A 21,740-nucleotide genomic window follows, 5' to 3' on the forward strand; every position below is an offset into this window, starting at 1 on the left:
ATGACAGTTTACAGTTGCAGTGACCTGGAAGCATTTTTTGTTATTTGGGCAGCTTTCAATTTGACAGTTTCCTCTGCATAGTTTCTCCTGCCTGCCTGTGAGCTGCATAGTGAATACGAGTGGACAGGAAGAGTGGAGGCCTGTCCAGCTGGCCTTTGTTTCAGACAGCAGAAAGGGAGGAGCAGGTATAGTGAAAGACGGAAACCAGATTTGATTCTTCTTTTTTTCCAGTGATGATGAGCTTGGCTTTAAGACCAGATCTAGTTCTCGTGTTTAGTTCTTCAGTCATTGGGTTACTTGTGCAAGTCTGCAAAACAGAAAGAGAAAACAGTTTTACAACTACCTCATGCAACAGTCTTTTACTTTGCAGTATTAACAAACATTATTCTTTCCTCCAAACTAATGTCTTGTCTGGTTTTTAGTCTCGCTAGAGCAATTGAATTCTGTCAGTGAACATCCAGCATAAGAAATCAACATAACACTCTCATTGTCATTACATACTTCTCCCATGTCCAAAGCAGCTTGTTCTTGACAAATGCACTCCATCTGGTAAGACTGGAAAAGAGAAGAGGGCTCAGCAAAAGGCTGATGTACTGTAATACACAAAAATCACTCAGTTCCACTCCTGTTTTGACCTTACATCGTGTCCTCTACTGCTTAGTTGATAGGAAAAAGAGGCATTTGGGATTTTCCACAATTAGTTTAAAGATAACAATTTTGAACTCTGTAAACAATTCAGAGTTCTCCAAAATTATATTTTTTCCACTTTTTGTAATGTCTTCTGTTTTGTGAAGAAATGCAACTACAATGCTACAGGGAAAACTTCTGTCACAATTTCCTGGCCCAATTCACACCAAAAGATACTCAGCTTAAAGTTTTAGAGAACAGAAGAAATTGTTGAATCTTCATTTGCTTAATGATGCAACCAATAACTTCGGTATATTGTGTAATTAAAGTTCAGACAAGTCATGAAATCCAACTCACTCCCCAATCCTGATGGATCAGCTAATGTCATCCCACAGTAGGGTGTACTGTTGTTAGCTGCCTTTCCTGCAAGCTGCTTTGCACCCCACCAAAATTCCAGCTCCTCCTTTTGCTCACTGTGCCATCTTCACAACCTGGTTTCTCATATTGACTAAATATATATTCAGCCCACCCACCCACACACACACACACACACCCTCTAACACCATTTGTTCTGTGAGCCAGCAGACAGAATGTACTCTTCATAACTGACTAACACATGACTGGGGACATTGGAGCCTGAGGTGGTGCAAATCTGCTGCCTCCCTTAGAAAAGCGTCATTTCAGACTAACAAGAGTCAAGCTGCTGCACTCAGAGCAACTGTGCAAGCTCTTTTAAACTACTGTGCGCTTGAAAACCAACACAGAGGGTTTTCTATGGAATGGCTAATAGGCAGCACCAGTAATGAAATGTTACAGTGAGCCATTAAATAATGTCTGGCAAAACAGATTCATGAGTAATTTGTCAGTAGCACCTCACATGAAGAGTGACTTTGAAGCAGACATCTGTAATTTTTTGGTCCCACCACTTTGTCCTCAAGAAACCTTTCTGATTTTTGTATGGACCTTAGCTCTGTCGTTTTGGTCCAGCAGAGTTATGACCCATCAACCTGTGGCCTGCTTGACTGGGCCCAAATGTGCTCTCAACTGTTGTCATAACACAGGAGTACTGTGGTTTGGCCTCAGCTCCATCTCCTAAATGTAAGTGCATCATTATCCTTTCTGAGTTGCCTTTTAGCACATATTTAGCCTTGTGTCTGACAGAGAAAGAGAACTGTCACTCTTCCCAAGCCACTAAGGCCGTTTGGTATAGATTGTCAAAGCCAGAGTGAAAAATAGTACAAGAGACTTGTGCCATTTTAAGAACTGAATGAACTCGTAGTATGATTTGACTTAATATAAACACCAAAAGTTTATCATTCCTTTATGTGTAATCAGCTCAATTCTTGAAACATATAATGCAAATGGTGTGTGTGTGTGTGAGTCTTTAGACCTGTGACTCAACTGCAACATCTAGCTTCCATGTGTGGTGACAGCAGAGCCTGTTCTGAAACTCATGTGAGCTTGGCTTGGAGCTGCATGAACCAGTTCTCCACTCCACCTGTTACAGGTGCAGGTTTGAAGTGCCCTTCAGCGCTCAGTAGATCTTCTGAGCTGAAGGACTATCCTCGCCACTTGTAGTCCTTTCCACTGGGAAAGGTTTTCCATATTTTATATGGAGGACCGCTACAGCACCAGACTGGTAGCATGTGAAGCAAAGGGCCCGGCTTGGTGGTGAGCAGCTAAAAAGAACAGAACTAAAAAAAAAAAAAAAAAAAGAGTCGCCAAATATCCTAGGCCTGTTGTTAACATACCTGGGCAGCCCGCCCAAGTAAAGCCTATATGTGGGAACTAGACCACCTATTCTTAACATTTAGGAGTATGCAAGGGAAACACAGGAACCAGATGATTCCTTTGTAATTTTTTGCCCATGTAGGTCTATATCAGTTTATACGGCAAACTTAAGTGCTGTAAAATTAGACTGTGATGATGTTTGTGATTCTTCTGCGGCTGGTCTTACTCACTGCAGTGAATCATCTGTTCCAAAGAGTAAATCTTGCATGCGCTGCTGGCTCCCAGTCAATCCTTTTCCTCTGGCTTCAGGCCTGGTTACTGCCACAAGTCAGCAGGACAGAAGATTGGGATCTTATTGTCTAGGTGTCATTTCTGCAAATGAAAATCCACCAAGCCTTTGTAAGCATTCTGACCATCACCCTCCTCCTCTTTCCTCCTCCTGACACCAGCCAAAAGTGGTGAGCGTAGGAGTATGAATATGTCAGCAAAAAATTAACTACAACACTTGCCCGGGATGAGGATTGGCATTTCCAAGACCATGGTTGTCAGCCAGAAAAGGGTGTACTGCCTGCTCTGAGTTAAGAGTGAAGTATTTCTTTAAATGGAGGCATTTAGCTGTCTTGAAGCCTGGTTGCCAAGTACGAGGAGAGCTGAGCAGAAGATCAGCAGGGTGATTGATGTAGTTTCAACAGTTATGGAGATAATCTACATTCCTACCACCTATGGCCACTAACTGTGGTGGGTAGTGACCTAAAGAATGTAATCATGCATACGAGCAGCATAAATGATCTCCTGAGTAGATAATTTTTCTGGATGTCGGTGCATTTTAGTGGAACAAATTTGCACGTTATTAAGCAGCCACAGATTTTTCCAGAAATCAGATAGACTGCTGCATACGTGTACATGTTTATAGTTCTTAATTAAATGAAGTTTTTGAGCTGTCTGGTTTTGACAACAAACTCAAAGTAGTGTAAACAATTGAAAAACATGGCGTTAACTCATTTCATTGAAATAATAGAGATCGATTACATCAGATGCATTATCTCCCCCAGAGTTTGTCATGCTAATATTTATAATATGGAAAAGTTCCCAGTGTTGATGATAGGCTCATAACAATTAAACAGAGTTAGGTTGTAATTAAATGCCACATGGTTCTGCAATGTCTCACAAAAAGACACAGTCCTATCCATCTACTTGCCGTTTGATACACACTTTACTGTGTATATTTGCTTCCTCGGGGGCTAAAGCGCAGCAGCAGGCCTGGAACTCACATGGCTGTATAAGGGCACGGGGACTGTGCTCGTCTGTTACAGCAGAGTGAGAATGGGGGAGGAGGGAGGCAGAGAAAGGGTGAGCTCCCATCTGGTAGTTCTTAAAACTCCTGGAATGCTTTTGCTTTAGTTACACAAACCAAACAAGCTTGCACATCAAGCCAAGACGTTCTCTCAACCCTTCTGCCTGTGCTTTCCACAACACCTTCTTCAGTTACTTGAAAAAAATGATTTGATTCAATAGATATGAGAAAATGGATAGCTATGCACTTGATTACATAAAAATATGAAATATTGCTCTCAAGTATCTGCGTGCTCGTCAGTTAATATGGAATCCTCGAGAAAACCAAGTCCAGCTGTGGGTCCAGATGTGCGTTGCTTCTAGCCGAGCTCCATCTATTCTAGTCCTGACACATTCTGGCCGTCTCACCGCCTATATCAGAACTGCCCCAAGCCATCCTAAAACATCATTTCTGCTGCTGCTGAGTGATGGTTCCCTGGCCTCCAGGCCCAAGGGAAGGAGGGAAAAGAGCGAGAAGCCAGGGAATAAAGACTGCTCTGTTTTAGTCATTATATTCAATATGGCGGGTGTCTTACTGTCCGAGTTGGATCTTGCACACTTCTCTTCCATTTGCATACATGCAGTTACAGTTTGGTTCATTTCATCTTTATTACCTGTTTGTTGTGAATAGTTTTGGGAGGGTTTTTGGCGGGCAGGGGGGTAAAAGTAACGCTACCTTACTATTCTCCAATGTCGGCTGAATTGTGTTATTAATGTGTGTTGGAGGAATTGTCTAAGGAAGAGGAGTAGGAGGGCGATGGAGGATGTCTGCTCAGTCTCAGCTGGGGATTAAAGTTAAAGCAAGATTTGTTAGAGCCCTGAGAAAAGGGATTTACAGTATTCCACCCTTTATGTGCACAGCTGTCTGCATCTGTTTCCCTTTGCTTTTTTGTCCTTCTTTCCCCCCCCATCTGCCTCTCACCTTTTTTTTTTTTTTTGAGATTTGGGTTGGTTTAGTGTCCCTATTTTCACCTACTATACAGCTTAAAGTCATTGAGGTCATGTGGTTTTATTTCAAGCCTATAGTTGAAAAAACACAAATTACTGTATGGTTTTGGGGACTCTATGACATCCAAGCCTGTCTGTCTTTGTGTCCAAATGGCTTTGTTGCTAGTCAAGGTTTATGCTTATGTGACATTGAATGGATCTTCTTAATGTTTCTCCCCAAAAGATATCCGCCACCCAGAGGAGTTATCTCTACTGCGCAAGCCCCGTGATCCCAAAAAGAAGAAGAAAAAGTTGGAGGAGACAGAAGAAGATGATCTGGAACTGGAGGGTCCGATGTTAACACCTGGATCAGGTGAGCTGCTTCTATGGCTCGTTAACAATGTTTCCTAAAGAACTCCAACTGAGTTTGGAGTTGTTAGGAACAAAAATATTTCTTGATGAATAAAGCCAGGGTATTTTTGAGTTCATATTCCCAACCCATGAGTTGAAAGTTTGTATAAACCTAACCATTTAGGTTTTTACATTCTGATCTGTTTTTAGGTAATCAGGAAGAATTTTCACTTTCTTTTGTTGTGAAAAACAATTGCTCCTATTTTCCTGGGACAGCAGGTTGTATGGCAGGTTGTGCTGGCCCCATGAAGCTTCTTAGATTCTTTTTTGTATTTCATGCACTTGCGATTTAAAAAAAACAAAAAACAAACACCCACCCAAAACACTAAGATGACCCGAGTTTGGTGCGCCCTGCTTCTCGTGACCAAATATGAATGTGTGAGTTTGAGGCCTGCATGGGATCTACAGCCCTCGCTCTCAATTCCTTGGCAGGGAGGACTAAAAATGGCTGAGATTCCACACATAGTTGGTCACGCTGCCATTTTAAACCCAAACCAGGCTACAGGAGTGCAGTCATACTGACCCTCCTCCCTCCTGATGGGAGACTTACAACCATCTGAGCAGGGAGGAGCAGAACAAAACAGACTGCTGTCACAGAGTTAGCATTAAGCAGAACTGCTAACACCATCAGACAGGGTGAATGAGACTCTTTGTGCGATTAGTCTTTTCTGCTCTGCAGAGTCAGCTCTGTGTGCACTGAATGACTATATAGACTCACCAGTTGCAGGGATAGCAGCCTGAACACTCATTGTGAAAAACAAATTCTCCTGAAATACAGATTTGGATCTAGGGTTGTCAAAAAAATTGATACTCGGATACTATTTGATACTAAAAATGGCTCTCAGATTAGATACTCAACCCGGCAGTGCTGTCTTTGCCTCCTCTAGTTGACACAGACCTTCAAAAAGCACTGCTGCAGATAGGCAGGCACACAGCCCCTCCCCTCACTAGTTGAACACATGAACAGTAAGTTCAACACTGGACAACACTTCAAGGAATTTCAAGACATTTTAAACGGTTATCAGAAACATTAACCTGGCTACTGGACTCATAAAAGTTTGCTGTTTAACTATTAGCATTTACCTGGTAGCTACATTAGCCTGCTGTTAAGTTATCATTAAGGTGCTAATGATGATGCTAATGGTGGAACTAGGCAGGAATCGTTATCAGTACCTGCCCGACATTAATAGGCTGTGTAAATTGTGTTAGACTAGCACAATTATTTGTGTCTAAAAAGTGTGTTGCTCTACCCCCTAACAGTACGATTTGATCAACAATGAAAGGATGGTGCCAACTCACCAGATGCACAGCACTACATCAGACAACCTCAAATTTTGCACTGCTTAAAATGATATAAGATATTGTTAAATATATAAAATAACATTGATGTTATTGTTGGTTTAGTTCTTATCTTGTAGAAAAGAGTCATGTGTCTTATTTTATTTTCCTCCCATGGTACTAAGAATGCTATTGAGCATTACTTTGTATCAAGTTTAAAATTCTAGTATCATTACAAACCTATGTGGATCAGAGTGAACGGTGTATTTATTCACTCATATATTTAAACGTAATGAGTGATTGAAACTGCAAAAAGCAGTTACTTCCCAACACATCGACCATGCCCAGAGTTGCATCACCACATTTTAAGGGGTGTGCTACACACTCCTCTACGCCTTTGGTTTAGATACATTTTGTTCCCAGTGGGTGAATGTGGTCAGAGTATTAGGTGGTGAGGAGAAACAGAGTTTCAGTAGGAATGTGGAGAATCTGTTTACTGTCACCAGTCTCCTTGTGTGAGAGAGTGTGTGTGTGTGTGTGTGTATGTGAGCGCACACACACACATCAGATCGCAGATCACATGCTACAGTCAAAGTACATTTTATGGCCAAGTTGTAAGATGTTATTCCGTCCCCTCGTGAGGAAGGGCTGGCCTCTTGGCCCAGATCTCCTGATAGAAATCACAAGGCTTTGAAAAGATGCAATCAGTACCACAGAACGACCTTTATCACATTTAGAACTGCAATACTTAGTTAACCAATTATTCAATCTACAGGAAATTAATATGCAACAGTTTTATTAGTCTTTTCACAATCCACCTTTTTAAATGCGATTATTATATTTTCTCAATAAGCTGATAAAACAACACATTTGATTATAATACCATTCATAAGAACGCGACAGTTATTTTAACACTTTTCTGAAGTATTTGAGTCCGATTGAATGTTTTGGAGATACTCAAGCTTTAAACAGATCATTTTGCCTTTTTCTCAATGTCTTTTTAACTGATTTATTACTGCCGAGAACGGTAAAAGAAATACATACAAGAAATGTGTGCCTATAGAGTACCTAAACACATGCAAAATAGCCTATGTGTACTGTACAGTGAGCTCCACACTGATCTCAGAAGCAAATGAAATGGGTGTTTGTCTAAACAACAAGTCCATAATGGGTACATGACCATTTATTTCCACTTGTAGACTGGCAATCTTTTTCCAAAACCTCAATCTCTATATTTAAAATTACTATTTAGGAAATGTCTCCACACTCATTTGACCTGCCTCACGTAATTGGTCATTTTTGGTAGAAAAACCATGTTACTCATCCTCAGCTGTTGTTGTTACACGAACATAGACACGACGCTGCCTGTGATGCCAGTTCAGCAGCTCCCAGTGGAGCGGCTACGCCTTGGCATGCCCGCTGTTTGTAATCGTCTGTCTTGTCAGTGTTGAGAATGACAGACCTCGAATGGCCTTTACTTTGTAAAAATGTGCTGCACTTTATACATGCAAGGCTGGGTCATTCTGACCAACGCCTTGCCTGGGTTTTCAATCAGTCATGCTGCGTTGGATGGTTATGAATGGGTGGATGGAAACTGCAGAACTTCACTAGTCATGCCAGGGCGATCTCCCTCTGTGAAGAGGGTAAACTGAGTCATCCACTCTGAGGCTAGCAGTTGGCAGTGTCTGTGGAAATGCCAAAGATATACCCCATTCTTGTATTCCTCAACTGTTGTCTTTTTTCCTCTGTTTCCTTCTATGCCTGTAGAGTTTTCTGTCTTAAATCTGTCCACTTGAGTTGATTTCTACCCGTTTCCTTCCCTCTACATTTTCCTGTCTTTCTTTTTCTTACTCTTTCTCTTTTCATCCTAGCCTCTGAGATAATATACATCGGACCTGTGAAAGGTAAGCTTTCCCCTTCCTCTGTCCTTTCTTTTCAGCACTGCTTCCTCAGCATTGCCTCCTTATTCCTCTCTACACCCCACAGCTGGTGTGTTAAGGTCACATGACATATGTAGCATTTGAGACTAGCAACCGAGTCACCTGACTGGTCCTCCTAAGGAAGTCAGCTGATTCGGGTGGTGTCATGACAAAGGCTTTGCGCCCTTTTAGCAATTAGCTCATTGCTCACTTTTCTTAAAGCTACTCCAGGGGCCTGCTCACTGTGCCTGCAGGATAGCCAATCACTTGCTTGAGTATGCAGATATGAGATGGTTGTTATCGGGCAAGTTATATGTAGGACATTTGTGTTTTTACCCATAAACTTGTGTTCAGAATTAAAATCACATGCTTATAATCCTATCTGCATGCTTCAAATAGCAGCCCACACAGGAGCGCTGTAAAAACCAAATCCATGACAGTTCATTTATTGACCACCATCCCATGGTTTACTTGTAGTCTCAACAGCTGATGGTGGTCCTGCTCCTTCCATCTAAGCCCTCTATGAATCACTAGTGTGGGAGTATTAGGGAGTAAAGTCATGTTAGCATTCTTTGTTTTTGCACCAGCATTTGAGATTCAATAAACAGGATGGAGGAGGCTCCTTTGTGTTATTAATGGAACTCCAGCTTTCAATTTATACACACTTTCCCTAGATATTTGGCATTCCCCAGGGGACCCTACGGGTGATAGGATAAGTCTTCTTGACCTGATGAACTTTGCATTGGGAGGAAAACCTTGAAAGAACCACTGATCACCCTCCCCCACAAGGAAGGGGAGGCCATAGCCAGCAACATGTTCTCATGACCTCAGTTTGCAAACATAAACATCCACATGCACACTCACATACAGAAACCAAGCCCACTTCCTCATTTCAGAAGGGGTTTAATGGTTTAGCCAGTGTTGCTTGACCCTACAGAGGGAGAGTTGGAATGGAGGGGAATGAAAATACTTTGGAACTTGGACTAACAGGAAATGCAAATAACTTCACTTTGGGGGCTTTTGTTTGTAGCCAGACTCCCAAATTAAAACACTGCAGACCAAATATACATATAACTCAGCATTTAAGTTGCTTAGACACTTAGTTTATCAAAGGTTTTTTTTTATTTAGTTATATTCCTTTAACATGTTTAAAAGATATTCAATGTATTCTCCTCCAATATTTTTGTACTCTCTCTCTTTCTCGTGGGTAAATTGTGCTGTAGTTTGCTGTGTGCAGTGCATTCCTGCTGGTTTTTCTTTTGGTCTGTAAGTAAATGGGTAAACCTGATCATGTTGTGCATCACCTGCATGCTGATCAACATCTACCCCACCATCAGCAGGAGGGTGGTGTTGAAGTCACTCATCTGCAAAGTTTGTGCTGGTAGTCACATGGTGTTTTTGACCACTAACTGGTCAGGCTAGGCTGCATTTGCGTGTGCTGAGAAGTCTTCACTCTTCCCCCTCAATGCTGTGTTAGTGACTTATGTGTACTTAACTTGATTGTGAGTGTCAGTATTTGGAAGTTTTTTGTGTTAGGTTTGTATTTCTGGCTCCGCAAGGGAATACGGTAACTGATGGTTATCTTTTTTCAGGGAGCATCTACTCTAGTCCAGGCTTATACAGTAAGACCATGACCCCCACCTATGACTCAAGGGACGGCAGCCCTTTGTCACCAACTTCCGCCTGGTTCGGAGACAGTCCCCTGTCAGAGGGCAATCCCAGCATCCTTGCTGTGAGCCAGCCAATCTCCTCACCAGACATTCTGGTCAAACTGTACAAGCCCCAGTCCCTGCTGGACAAAGCCAAAATCAATCAGGGGTGAGTTAAACTTTGCCTAGTGGTTTAGTTAAAAAAAAAGGTCGTTAACAGACAACATTTACAAGAGACTGCTTTCATATTGTGTGAAAAAATAACATATTCTAATTAGCTGTAATCCCTGTTTGTACAGGTGGCTGGACTCGTCCAGGTCTCTCATGGAGCAGGATGTAAAGGAGAATGAGGTGCTGCTGCTGAGGTTTAAATATCACAGCTTCTTTGACCTCAATCCAAAGGTAAATCATACAGAAAAAGCACAGCACATTGTAGTCAGTTGAGATAATTATTGAGACCCTGCCATGCCGAATAGCTCTGTATCATCATAACCTAAAAGCACCAGATATAAGTTATTATAATCATAAAGTAAGCAGGGATACATCCAGGCATTAGTTGCCATGATTTGGGTAAAAATATTTGTTTAACACTGGCCTGTAGAGCTTACGTTCTATATCTGGTACCGATGACCTGAATGGGGCGTTTGAAAGACTAGTTATTTGATACTTTTGTATCATTAATCTCATACAACCTTTACCTTTGACATCACTGTATTCAAAGTTGTCCAGTTTGCTCAATAATATGGTTTGATGTGCCCACAGTATGATGCCATTCGAGTGAACCAGCTCTATGAACAGGCCAAGTGGGCCATTCTCCTGGAGGAAATTGAATGCACAGAGGAGGAAATGATGATGTTTGCTGCCCTCCAGGTAAGAAGGTTGAGTGTTTGCGTACTGATACAGTTTAAGTTGGCAAGGTATGAAATTTAAAGAAACGCTGACCTTTTTTTATTGGGTGGAAGGCACGCTTTCTTCTCAGCTTCAAGGTAATGAATTGGATAGGATTGCAGCTCAGAGTGAAGCTGTAATGCTGAAAGCCCTGTTGCAGCATGCAGGCTAAATCTTGATTATTGTGTATTGTTTCCTATTTAGTTCATACTAATAACAAAGTAAATAGGCTTTTAGATTTAAAGAGAGGTTCTTATTACAGAAGTGTACTCGTCAAACAGTTTGAACCCAAGAATTATTACGTGACTCTCGGTAAAACAGAAACACAATTTTGGTCTGGGTGGACTTTAAAGGCACTGGTGGCATTGGATTATTGGGTTTTGAGACAAGTTCAAAGTAGATCAGTAGAAATGACAGTCGCTAGAATGGATATTGGCTCGAATGGGAGTGATGTACAGATTTGAAGCTCTTTTACACCCCTAGGTTTCCTCATGTACCATTGGGGTGGTGTTCCTTCTATTTCTGACCCCCATAAACTGTGGGTGCCAAGACCTGAGGACGCCACCCTGTCTTCACCCTGAGGGTAATTATAGGGCATCTTGGAGCACAGGACCCCATACCTCAGACCACCCACCCCAGAAAGACAAGGTCTTGTAGACCTGTTCACATTCCTTTTCCCACTCTTTCACTCTGAGGTGTTAGGTTTGTTTCGTCTGACCAGTTGTAATTACACTTCACTGGTTTCTTCTTACACTGCACTGGGAGAGATGCTAATCTAAGTTGGGTGTTTGGGCCGGTAGGTAGACTGTTGCTGCCTATCTTTTAGCACTTTAGTAGCTACTACTGCGTTTCAGTCTTGGCTTTTAGCTTAGGTTTCACTGTTGACAGATACTAAGGTCTAAATAAAGAGCAATGATTGTCCAACTCTGGTATGCAGCTGGCTGGACTTAGCATGCTGTCACCCGGATGTATCACTATGGTAGTTCTCAAATATGAGGTAATCAGTGGTCAAGATTAGTGATTGACCTCATAGTCATGGACTTGGGACACAGGTTGTAGTCAGTACTTCAGCAGATAAAGAAGTAACTCTGATGATCACACAAACAAACAGAAAAATGGGAAACACTCCTTCACAGAGTTGCATTTTTTAAAGATGAGCCAGAGGATTGGACATCATGGCAAGCTCTTTGTCCTACAATATGAAGCCTTAGCCAGCTAAATCCTAGCTAAATCAGCTAAATCTCTATCAAACGCTGCATTGTATCGCTCACTTTCTTGACAGCTGTTCATTCATATATTGGTGGGGGTTGCTGATGGGGTGACATTATAAATACCATTTATCTACAAGCTAAATTTGGTATCTGTGACTCACTGATGGGTTTGTTTGTGGGGGGTTTGTAATAGAGAACAATCTCTTACTACAGTCTTGCACCAGTCCTACATTCAGTATACACTTGGTAAAAACAATTTCATTGCCTATAACAGCCTGACCTCAGTGAATCTTTACCAGTAACTTTAGCACACTTCTCTTCTTTAGACAACTTTCTTTATCTTCAGCTTCTTCCAAAAAAAACGGCATAGCTGGTAAACTCAGTGGTGTATGCTGGCAGCACTTGCTAACACAAATGCCATCACATCTTAAAGTATTTATATGGCAATTATCACAGATTGTTTTTCCTTTTTATAAGATGTAGCTGGAGCGTTTATGCACCGGTAGCACACAGCAAAACTTTATAGAAAAAAGCAATACTGTTGACCATGTTGGTGCAACAGATAACAAGCTGCTAACAGTCTATCTCCACCTCACACTTTCTTTAAATCCCCGTGTCTCAAGTGTTTTATTTTAGACCTGGAAGCTTTAAGGGAATGGACACTTTAGTAATAGATTGCAGGTTTCATGCTTTTAACCAGAGCATCGCTCTTTGTTTCATTCTCAGTACCACATCAACAAGCTGTCAATCATGTCATCAGACAACCACATGAATAATAGTGAGAAGGAGGTGGATGAAGTGGATGCAGCCCTGTCAGATCTGGAGATTACCTTGGAGGGAGGGAAGACTTCCAACACACTGGTATGAGACAAAACCACTGGTGCTTGAGTGTGCACTGGGCTTGCCTGCATCCTTTTTGTCCAAATGGGCGTCATTATGTGAATTTGTTTTTCCCAATTGTGAAATCTTGGCATCAGTTAGGTGCTTTTGTTTCTACTTGTGACGAAGTGTCCTTTCATCAGCACTCATAAACATGACAGGAAACGCACAAAGACAATGCAATGCACTACAGTTTGCTGGAAGTGCAAAATTTCACAGTTATTCAAAAGCTCTGCATCTAACAAAGAGCTGGGGGTTCTAAGGCCCCACTGAAAATATGTCTCTACTGTTACAACAACTTCTTGAAACATGTATTTAGCTTATCAGAGGAAACTGACCTCTGAGATATTACATAAGAAGCCAGCTTACTGTGCTGAGCAATGACATTGAAAATGTACAAAGTCAAGTGTGAGGTCATTGTTTTGTGTTTAATCCTTTCCCTTTTTTTCTTTCCTTTTATTCACATATATGTATGTATGTTAAAGTGTTCCAGGCTTATTTTAACAATAGCTTTCCCCTTTCTCCTAGGGTGACATCACATCTATTCCTGAGCTAGCAGACTATGTTAAAGTCTTCAAGTAAGTCCAGTGCCATGAGGTTAAATGCACCTTTACTATTAGCAAAACCACTAAACACTGCATGTTAGTCTATGCAAGATTACATTTTATCCAAAAGCTGTTGACTATGGCGGGACCATTCTCTGGCCAAGTAAGCCTGTTTTTCTATTTTTTTATGAGCTTAAAAGGCAACCTGAAAGCTCAGCCTGCAAATATTCTTTGGCAAAAAATCTAGAGTGATTATAGTTGGACCAAGCTTTCGAATCATATTCATTTTTGGCTTGAAGCTTTTGCTGACAGGCAGGTGGCCCCTTGGGTGGTTGTCTCATAAAATGGGGGGTATGATATCAAGAGGCATTTCCTCTTTTAATGGTTTTCCACAGTGCTGGCTTCTTTCCTATTCATCTCGCTGACTTTGCACTTGAGAAGCTCTACTTCTTTTCCTCCCCCTCCTTTGTACTTATGATCTCCCCTCCCCCGCTGTTCCTCCTCACCACCAATAAAGAAAATGGTTGTTTTTTCCTTTTTTCTTTTTTTCTCCCACCTGAACTCTGACATGTCTTCCGCTTTTTTTCTCTCTAGACCCAAGAAACTGACGTTGAAGGGCTACAAGCAGTACTGGTGCACATTCAAGGATATCACAATTTCCTGTTACAAGAGTAAAGAGGAGGCACATGGGACACCTTCCCATCAAATGAATCTTAGAGGTGCAGAGACATCCCTAGTTGCATAAGAGTACACACACACACACACAAAAAAAAAAAAAACCCTCAATGTCATGCCCATTTATTTTTTCCCTGCAAATAAAAAAAATCTGAGGTTGCATGTCTAAAGAACAGGCTCTGACACTTGACCTCTTTTTCCTGCCTGCACCATGCTTTTCTATTTGTAGGCTGTGAGGTAACGCCAGATGTTAACATCTCTGGTCAGAAATTCAACATCAAGTTGCTAATCCCTGTGGCTGATGGCATGAATGAGATCTGGCTTCGGTGTGACACGGTGAGGCTGAAGTTGGTGCACCCTTTAATGCGCTGTCTTATTCCTTTTTAGAGTTGGTTAATTATGACTTTTCATCTCCAGGAGAAACAGTACGCCCACTGGATGGCTGCATGCCGCTTGGCCTCCAAGGGGAAGACCATGGCGGATAGCTCATACAACCTGGAGGTCCAGAACATTCTGTCCTTCCTTAAGATGCAGCACATGAACCCTGACCTACCCATTGAACCAGTTGCTACTGATATCAACCCAGAATGCCTGGTGTCTCCGCGCTACCTGAAGAAGTACAAGAACAAACAGGTAAGCCATGTAGTCCAGGTTAGGATCTGTTTACAGCAATGTGGAGGTTAAAATGGTAGAAATGTTTGGTAAGGGGAAAAAAAGGGTTATCATCTAGTCTAGTGTGTGTTTTTAGAAAAGCTGATTACATGGTTGAAAGGTTGAAAAGCATCTGATTCATTCCAGGTGGGGTCCTCCTAACATCTGAGTTGTTTAAATACCTGTTCCTCTACTCCTCCTCTCTACATTTCTACCCACCACGTTCTCAGCTCTGTGATTGTAGACAAAAGGACTTAAAGAGCAGAGAGTCATATGGATACATATCAGATGCAATGGATCAGAAAACCCGTTATTATGGACCTCGTTATAATCTGGTGTAACATTTAATCATTAACGATGAATGTTCTCAAGTGTTATGTAGATTTGTGTGTTTGTGTACCCTGGAACAGCTGAGTACACAGCTGCCATGGTCAGGGATGGGTGAGGGAGGGGGTTCTCTTCTCGTAGCTTATTCACTCAATCTGGATTTGTTCTTATCGTAGTAGGAAAATACAGTGGTGCTAGGAGGCTAGAATGATGTTGGGAAGCTGCTGCTGGTACAGCAGGTGACGACTCAAATATTATCTGAAGCATAACTTTAAGTATCATTGATGTCTGGAAAAAAATTGCTCAAAGAAATGAGGGAATAAAGGGGTAAAAATGGACGTAGAACAGGAAAGGATCTAGGCAGGTTTGAACCATAGGAAACCAGGAATGTTATTAAAAGCAGTTGAAATAGAAATTATTGACACTCTAGGAGAAGTTCGACTTTGTTAGTCTGTGCTGCAAACTTCCTATAGGTTACCACAGTACAAAGCAGTGTTTCTCTTTAATGCTCCTTTCATAGAGGAAATGTGCATGTTAAGAGATCAAACACACAGCAGTACTAAAAGTCAGCAGTTAATCCCAAATTACAACAGCTCAAATTTAAAGTTTCAGTTCTGTCTTTCTATTTGAGCCTGACTCGCTATCTTCTTAGTTTAGTCAGGAAATCCCTTAAATATATTTGGGGTCACCCACATGAAATTACTTCCACATCTATAACAAAACCTACTGATAAAAAAAATAAAATCAAAGAGTTGATTTAGTGTCAGGTAAAAATGCCATAAATGTGTGTCACTGCCCAACCTACAGTTTACCTGATGTCACTGAGAGACAGAGAAGAGTCCTAGCTCACTTTGGCTCATCTTTTCCTGCACTATTTTAGAGTTCTTTACATTTTTCTTACATGCTTGCTGTATAACTTAATCAGAGCTGCAGTTGTGGCCAGTGACAAAAAAGGGGTGTAGAAATAGATAAGGGGTTTTTTTTGTTTGGGGGGGGGTTACAGAAAAGCAACACTCTGTAGCAAAATAATTGCATGGAACTGGGGCTAGCTTAAATAGGAAGGTTTTTTTCCCCTTTTTGTTTTTTGAGTATTAGTAGTAATAGCACAGGATGTGTGTCTGTCTGTGGTCCTTTCTGGCACAGATCCAGTCTCGCACTCAAACACAGTCTAATAGATGATCTCCCTGGGCATAACATTAAAGCGTAATGGTGTACAGTCCCTTGTTCACACACACACACACACACACACACACATATGTAGTGGGCGTGGGACATCCGGAAATGAGCCATGCTTGGGAATGTTGCGCGGGAAAACTGTCTGGGATAAGCCCATTAACTCTTTGGCCAGCTGCAGCCCCTCCCCACCTCCCTTAAACTGGACTTCCTGTTGCAAGATTTGTCAGAGTAGACTTCTGTGCTGCATCTCCAGCCAGATACACGCACACAGGAGTTTTGTGATTACGTGAGTCAGGGTGGTTTCTGGATAAATGGGTTTATTTTAAACAGAAAATAAAGACCTGCAGCTTGGAGAAGCCCAACACCTTTCACTGCTGCTGTCACACATCGCCATCTTGTGGCTGACAAAGATATTACATAGAAACTGACTTCAGGGTTTTTTGGTTTGTTTTTTTTAATGGCTCATTGTGTTTACAAAGAACAGGCAGGCATGATCTGACCTAAAATCTGCAGTTACACTGCCCACTTCCTTTATGTGAAAATGTGTGATTTCCTTGATTGCAGCTGTACTTTCCTCCTCCTGGCTGAACGCTGCATGCCCCTTTAGCTCCACAGCCTTCCTCCCCGCTTTCTGTTATTACAGTCATGTCCTGCATTGTTGTTGTTGTTTTTTTTTATCTTTCCTCTCTCAACAGTGATCTTACTGTCTTCTTCTCTTTGTCCAAACGTTGTATTCCTTCTATCTGTATGCATCTCCTTCATTCCCATCTATCTTCCCATACCTACCTCTCCTCCTCAGCCAGGCTATATCAGGGACTTGGTAAGTTGTGTCCACTGGCTGCTGTTTTAAGCTTTAGATACTTGCATGATTGTTTGAACTCTGAACAATTTATGTATCTGGGTTATCAAACCTAACAATAACTATAGCAAGTCATAGTGGCCGCCATAGTAGATGGTATAGTTTCTGTATGTCACTTGTTATTAACTCTAACAGTGTTCTTTGGGGTGTACAAGATAAGAAAGTAACACATAATTGTATCAAGTGAGCATCTGTGTGGTGTGGGGCTATAAATATACAGACTGAGTGAAACAAATGGACCATGCAGGTCTTTTGCATGTTTTAGCTCATTTAACACACAGTCCATATGCAGCATTTAACGTTAGCCTCACTGATGTAATAGAGCAGACCCTTGTGAAAATGTTTTTAGACTGATGAATAGTTTAATGTATTTTATTCTTTCTTTTTTTTAATAATATGTTTAGCCTTTAGTTAGATGCTTATTTTAGTTCATGTATTTCTAATATATGTAAAGCAGAGCCCAGACTGCTGAAGATAAGTGATCCATCACGGTAAATCTAATTTACGTATTTTATTGTAATGCAGTCCGGCAGAGACCACTAAAGCTTTTCAAGTGCATTAGAGAAGCTGTGATGTTCAGGCAGCTTCACTGCAACCTTTTTAATGTATAAAATGATCAGTCCATGATGGATTACTTATCTTTAGGGGAGTTTACTACTCATTCTCTAAGTGTACTGACAGAAATGGTAGAATCCTTGTTTTGGGCTATGTGGTCATTTTGACTTTCTGCTCCTGTGCTCATGGTAAGGTTTAGGTTACAGCCTTAAGAATCATGTAGCACCACTGGAGGGAGGCACACATGTGTGAATACATGCATGCCAATTCACACAGTTCACCCTGAAAGCTTCCTTAAGTTGGCTCATTAACCTCAGTCTGGGTTCTAAAGCAGACTCGGATTCATAATTGTTTTCTAGCTGTACGTAGTAGACATTCACTGTGAACGTTCACTGGTTATTGACACCCTGCTCTGAAAGCTTTATGGGGTTAACCACAGCTTGTTTACACTTTAAGTGTGTGTTAAATTGGTGCATTGGGTTGTTAGAGTGTGGTGTGTGGGATGCATTTGTTTACAGTCATTAGTGTGTATGTTCGTGAATACTTTAAATGGTGGGAGTAAATAAAAAATACATTAAAAAAAAAAAAAAAAAGTCATGTGTGTAATGAGTGCGGTTTTGTTTCTGTCAGATTTCAGCCCGGATTCTTGAAGCCCACCAGAATGTGGCCCAAATGAGTCTCATTGAGGCCAAGATGCGCTTTATCCAGGCATGGCAGTCCCTTCCTGAGTTTGGGATCACTCATTTCCTTGCAAAGTATGTTTGTAACAACTGACTAAAGATGTGTCTTCATCCAAAAAAACTCATCATACATACTGACAGTCACATATTTAGTCATTGTATCAACACACTTTCATTCCACAATAGATTCTAACTCTTTTCTTCTTTGCAGGTTCCAGGGTGGAAAGCGGGAGGAGCTGATCGGTATCACTTATAATCGTTTGATCCGGATGGACGCCAGCACCGGAGATGCCATCAAGACATGGCGCTTTAGTAACATGAAACAGTGGAACGTCAACTGGGAGATCAAGATGGTAGGAAACCCACATAACTGCTTTACCTTTAGTATTACCTTCTTAAAAACATTATTGGAACATGACAGGCACACTGATTCGATCAGATACAAAATTAACACAGTGTTATAAAACAGAAGAGGCAAATTTAGCTTCCTTTTAACCTTCTTGGATTTATTTTGCTGGTTTGTTTAATTGTGTTTGATAATCAAGTGAATGACTTGAATTTGTTGATCTATTAATCTAGTAAAAAGGGTGGAAGTCAACAGTGAAAGTTCTTTGCATTGCTTGTTGTGATGTTAGCTTAGCTGATCACACATATAAAACGACTATGTCAGCCAAAAAACGACTGATGTGACTGATGTGACTGATGTGACGTGCTCTGTGTGCACAGGTGACTGTGGAATTTGCAGACGAGCCCAGTCTTTCATTCATCTGCGCCGAAGTGGACTGTAAGGTGGTCCACGAGTTCATTGGTGGCTACATCTTCCTGTCCACGCGTGCCAAGGACCAGAATGAGTCTCTAGATGAGGAAATGTTCTATAAGCTGACAAGCGGCTGGGTCTGAGCTGTTCCAGGCTGCCAGGGTTCAATGATTGTAGGTCAGGGGCCAGGAGGGGGAGTGGCTGGAGGTCGGGGGGAAACCTCAATATATGAATTTATTTTACTTTTTCTTTTTAATTGTTTAGGTCTGCGCTGAAAAGCCCAGAGCAGCATGACTATTGCCATGGTTGACGCTATTTTTAAGGTCATAGTTTTTTGGAGGTTTTTTTGCATTAATGCTGACAAGGTCATTTGTTGCAACACTAATATTGTGGTGGATGCAGTTCAGATGAACTCCAGTGGTTGAGCAGAAAGCTAAGTTTGTCTGTTGTCCTACAACCACCTGTCTCCTCTCCTCCTGGACTGGCCACCAACTTACGTCCATGACGACCCTTTAACACCATTCAAACATCAGAATAAATCCCAAAGAATCTTTTTTCCCCACTTATTCTTTTTCACTTTCCTTTTTTCTCTCTCTTTTGGAACTGGACTAAAGAGGCTGACATAACAACGTAGATAAAAATGTAATTGTAGTGCCTCAGGGACCTACAGTTACTCATCCTAAAAGGTGGTTATCAAGAGTATCTATAACAGCAGAGGTCAGTCGATCAGATCTGCATGTCCATCCTGTCCACTCTGTGAAAGGTTTTTCTTTGAAGTCACGTGTAAGTGCACTTGTGCAGTATATAGTCCTGTTTATGAATAAGCTGTCCTGAACTTTCCGTTTATTTTTTTGCTTCTGATTTCTGTCGTTGCCTCACAACTTGTGTCCTTCCTGTTGAGTCTCTCTGTTGATTATGTTTTAGCTGACAGGTTTGACATTGTGAGATGTACTCTGTATTTAATAGACCGCTAAAAATGAGAGCACACTACAGTTCAGTGCAACAGCATGAGCATCAAGTGGGTTTGAGTTATCTGGTTTCCGGCTGATGTAAATGTCCTTGCTGCAGAAATGTTGATAGAGTGTAGCGCTGACTACAACCGCCTACTAGTTTTTTTTTAAAGTAAGGTGTAAAAATTTTCAGTTAGAATGTTCAACTAAGGTAATTAACATGCCTTTAAAACATGATGTCTTTTTATATTTTCCAAACTGTAAGCAGTCTTCTGTTTAGACAAAGCTTAAAGTGCACAGATTTTATGCCAGAGAGCATTAACACATCTGTTTATGGCTCTTTTTCTGACCACAGTTTTAGGTCAGCTTTGAACGGCATCCTCAGATCTGAAACCACTGATGTCTCATAGCGTAGTGCATGTACACTACATAACAGGAGGGACATTATCACATATCCCTTGTACTGGCTTTTACATTAACGCTGTTTTGTTTGTCACACCATATAGTATTATTACTATTATTATTATTGTTGTTGTTGTTATCGTTATTATCAGTACACACCAGCAAAAGGTCACAGAGTTTAAAAAATAAATATGCAAACTTTTTTTGTTCTGTCCTCAGTATGAAGGATCAGTAAATGAAGTATTTTTTTTGTAACTAATGTAAAAAAAACACAAACATTTTTATAGAATTGTACAGTTTTGTTTTGTTTTTCTGCATTTTGGGGGTTTGCAGGTAAGCCATCTGTCAACACGTGTAGTAAATGTGCCTGCTCATGTTGTAGTCTTACTGAGTTTCAGATGAAGATATATGTGAATATATATGAAGATAACACTAGTCTCAAACTCCAGGTTTGGTTAAGAAGTTCTGTTGAGTATATATATTTTTCTAAAATACAGATACACAAGCCTTTTTCACTGTGCCCTGTCTCCCCCCATTTCTGCTTTCTCTTCTACATTTCCATTTGTAGCTCTGTCATTTTTAGCTCATTTAAAAAAAGAACTGACATTGTCATTGATGTGCTTTTTTTGCTGCAAGTTTGACTATGCCATTTTAGGTTACTTCACTACTTACTATTTGTCTGGTATTTGACACAATTGAAGTGTGCAATTAAATAATGTCCATATGAAGGAGAGACAAATCAGCAAAAAAAAAGAAAAAAAGAACAGAGGTAAGCGAAAACTGTTCTGTTAATTTTTAATTTCTCTGACTTTTTGTTTGCCTTCAGTGTCAAGAGTAGCAGTGCATGTCCTGCTGTTCTGTTTTCTGACTGTAAAAATGCATTTATTTAAAAAAATGAATAAAATAATTTTTATTTAATTACCTGTATCTGTCCTTGATTTGACATAATTTGCCATTACAATATAACATTTGCACAAAAGTAAAATATGACATTAAGGCTGCAACAATTCGTCGTTATAATCGACGACGCGGAATTTTATTGTCCACACGTCCTATTCTAAAAAAACAAAAAACAACCCACAAGTGTGTTTCTTGTACTTGCAGTACACTGCAGTAAGCTATATTCTGCTAAGACTGCACTCAATACTACAAAGAAGAAACTAGCGCGAACGGCAAAACGAAGAAGGAAGGAAATGGAAACAGGTTTTTTAAAAAGTGAAAACATTTCACAGTAAACAAATGCAGACTGTGTAAAGTGGAGCTTTCCCACCGCGACATCACTACTGCAGTGTAGCAGAAGTGGCCTCAGAA

The 21,740-nt window shown here is 40.9% G+C and overlaps 1 protein-coding gene across 4 annotated transcripts in view; it reads left to right on the forward strand.

Annotated features, from left to right (window-relative positions):
• The window catches only part of fermt2 (FERM domain containing kindlin 2), a 36,863-nt gene extending 15,516 nt beyond the window's left edge, over positions 1 to 21,347 (forward strand). Inside the window, exons 4-17 of one of the 4 annotated variants that reach the window (XM_085442639.1) lie at positions 4,862 to 4,990; positions 8,178 to 8,210; positions 9,818 to 10,043; positions 10,174 to 10,276; positions 10,637 to 10,744; positions 12,700 to 12,834; positions 13,381 to 13,430; positions 13,992 to 14,116; positions 14,302 to 14,408; positions 14,490 to 14,705; positions 17,026 to 17,046; positions 18,271 to 18,395; positions 18,532 to 18,673; positions 19,047 to 21,347. In XM_085442639.1, coding sequence (XP_085298765.1) covers positions 4,862 to 4,990; positions 8,178 to 8,210; positions 9,818 to 10,043; positions 10,174 to 10,276; positions 10,637 to 10,744; positions 12,700 to 12,834; positions 13,381 to 13,430; positions 13,992 to 14,116; positions 14,302 to 14,408; positions 14,490 to 14,705; positions 17,026 to 17,046; positions 18,271 to 18,395; positions 18,532 to 18,673; positions 19,047 to 19,220 — 1,694 coding nt within the window. In that variant the 3' untranslated portion in view covers positions 19,221 to 21,347. The remainder of the gene's footprint in view (positions 1 to 4,861; positions 4,991 to 8,177; positions 8,211 to 9,817; positions 10,044 to 10,173; positions 10,277 to 10,636; positions 10,745 to 12,699; positions 12,835 to 13,380; positions 13,431 to 13,991; positions 14,117 to 14,301; positions 14,409 to 14,489; positions 14,706 to 17,025; positions 17,047 to 18,270; positions 18,396 to 18,531; positions 18,674 to 19,046) is intronic. The other 3 variants (XM_085442640.1, XM_085442641.1, XM_085442643.1) reach the window with 3 other exon arrangements.
• The last annotated feature ends 393 nt before the right edge of the window (positions 21,348 to 21,740 follow it).

This window comes from Copadichromis virginalis, linkage group LG19 (genome assembly GCF_057382275.1).
Source record: "Copadichromis virginalis isolate Kocher_CV1m ecotype Utaka linkage group LG19, C_Virginalis_male_GT1.1, whole genome shotgun sequence".
Lineage (NCBI taxonomy): Eukaryota > Metazoa > Chordata > Actinopteri > Cichliformes > Cichlidae > Copadichromis > Copadichromis virginalis.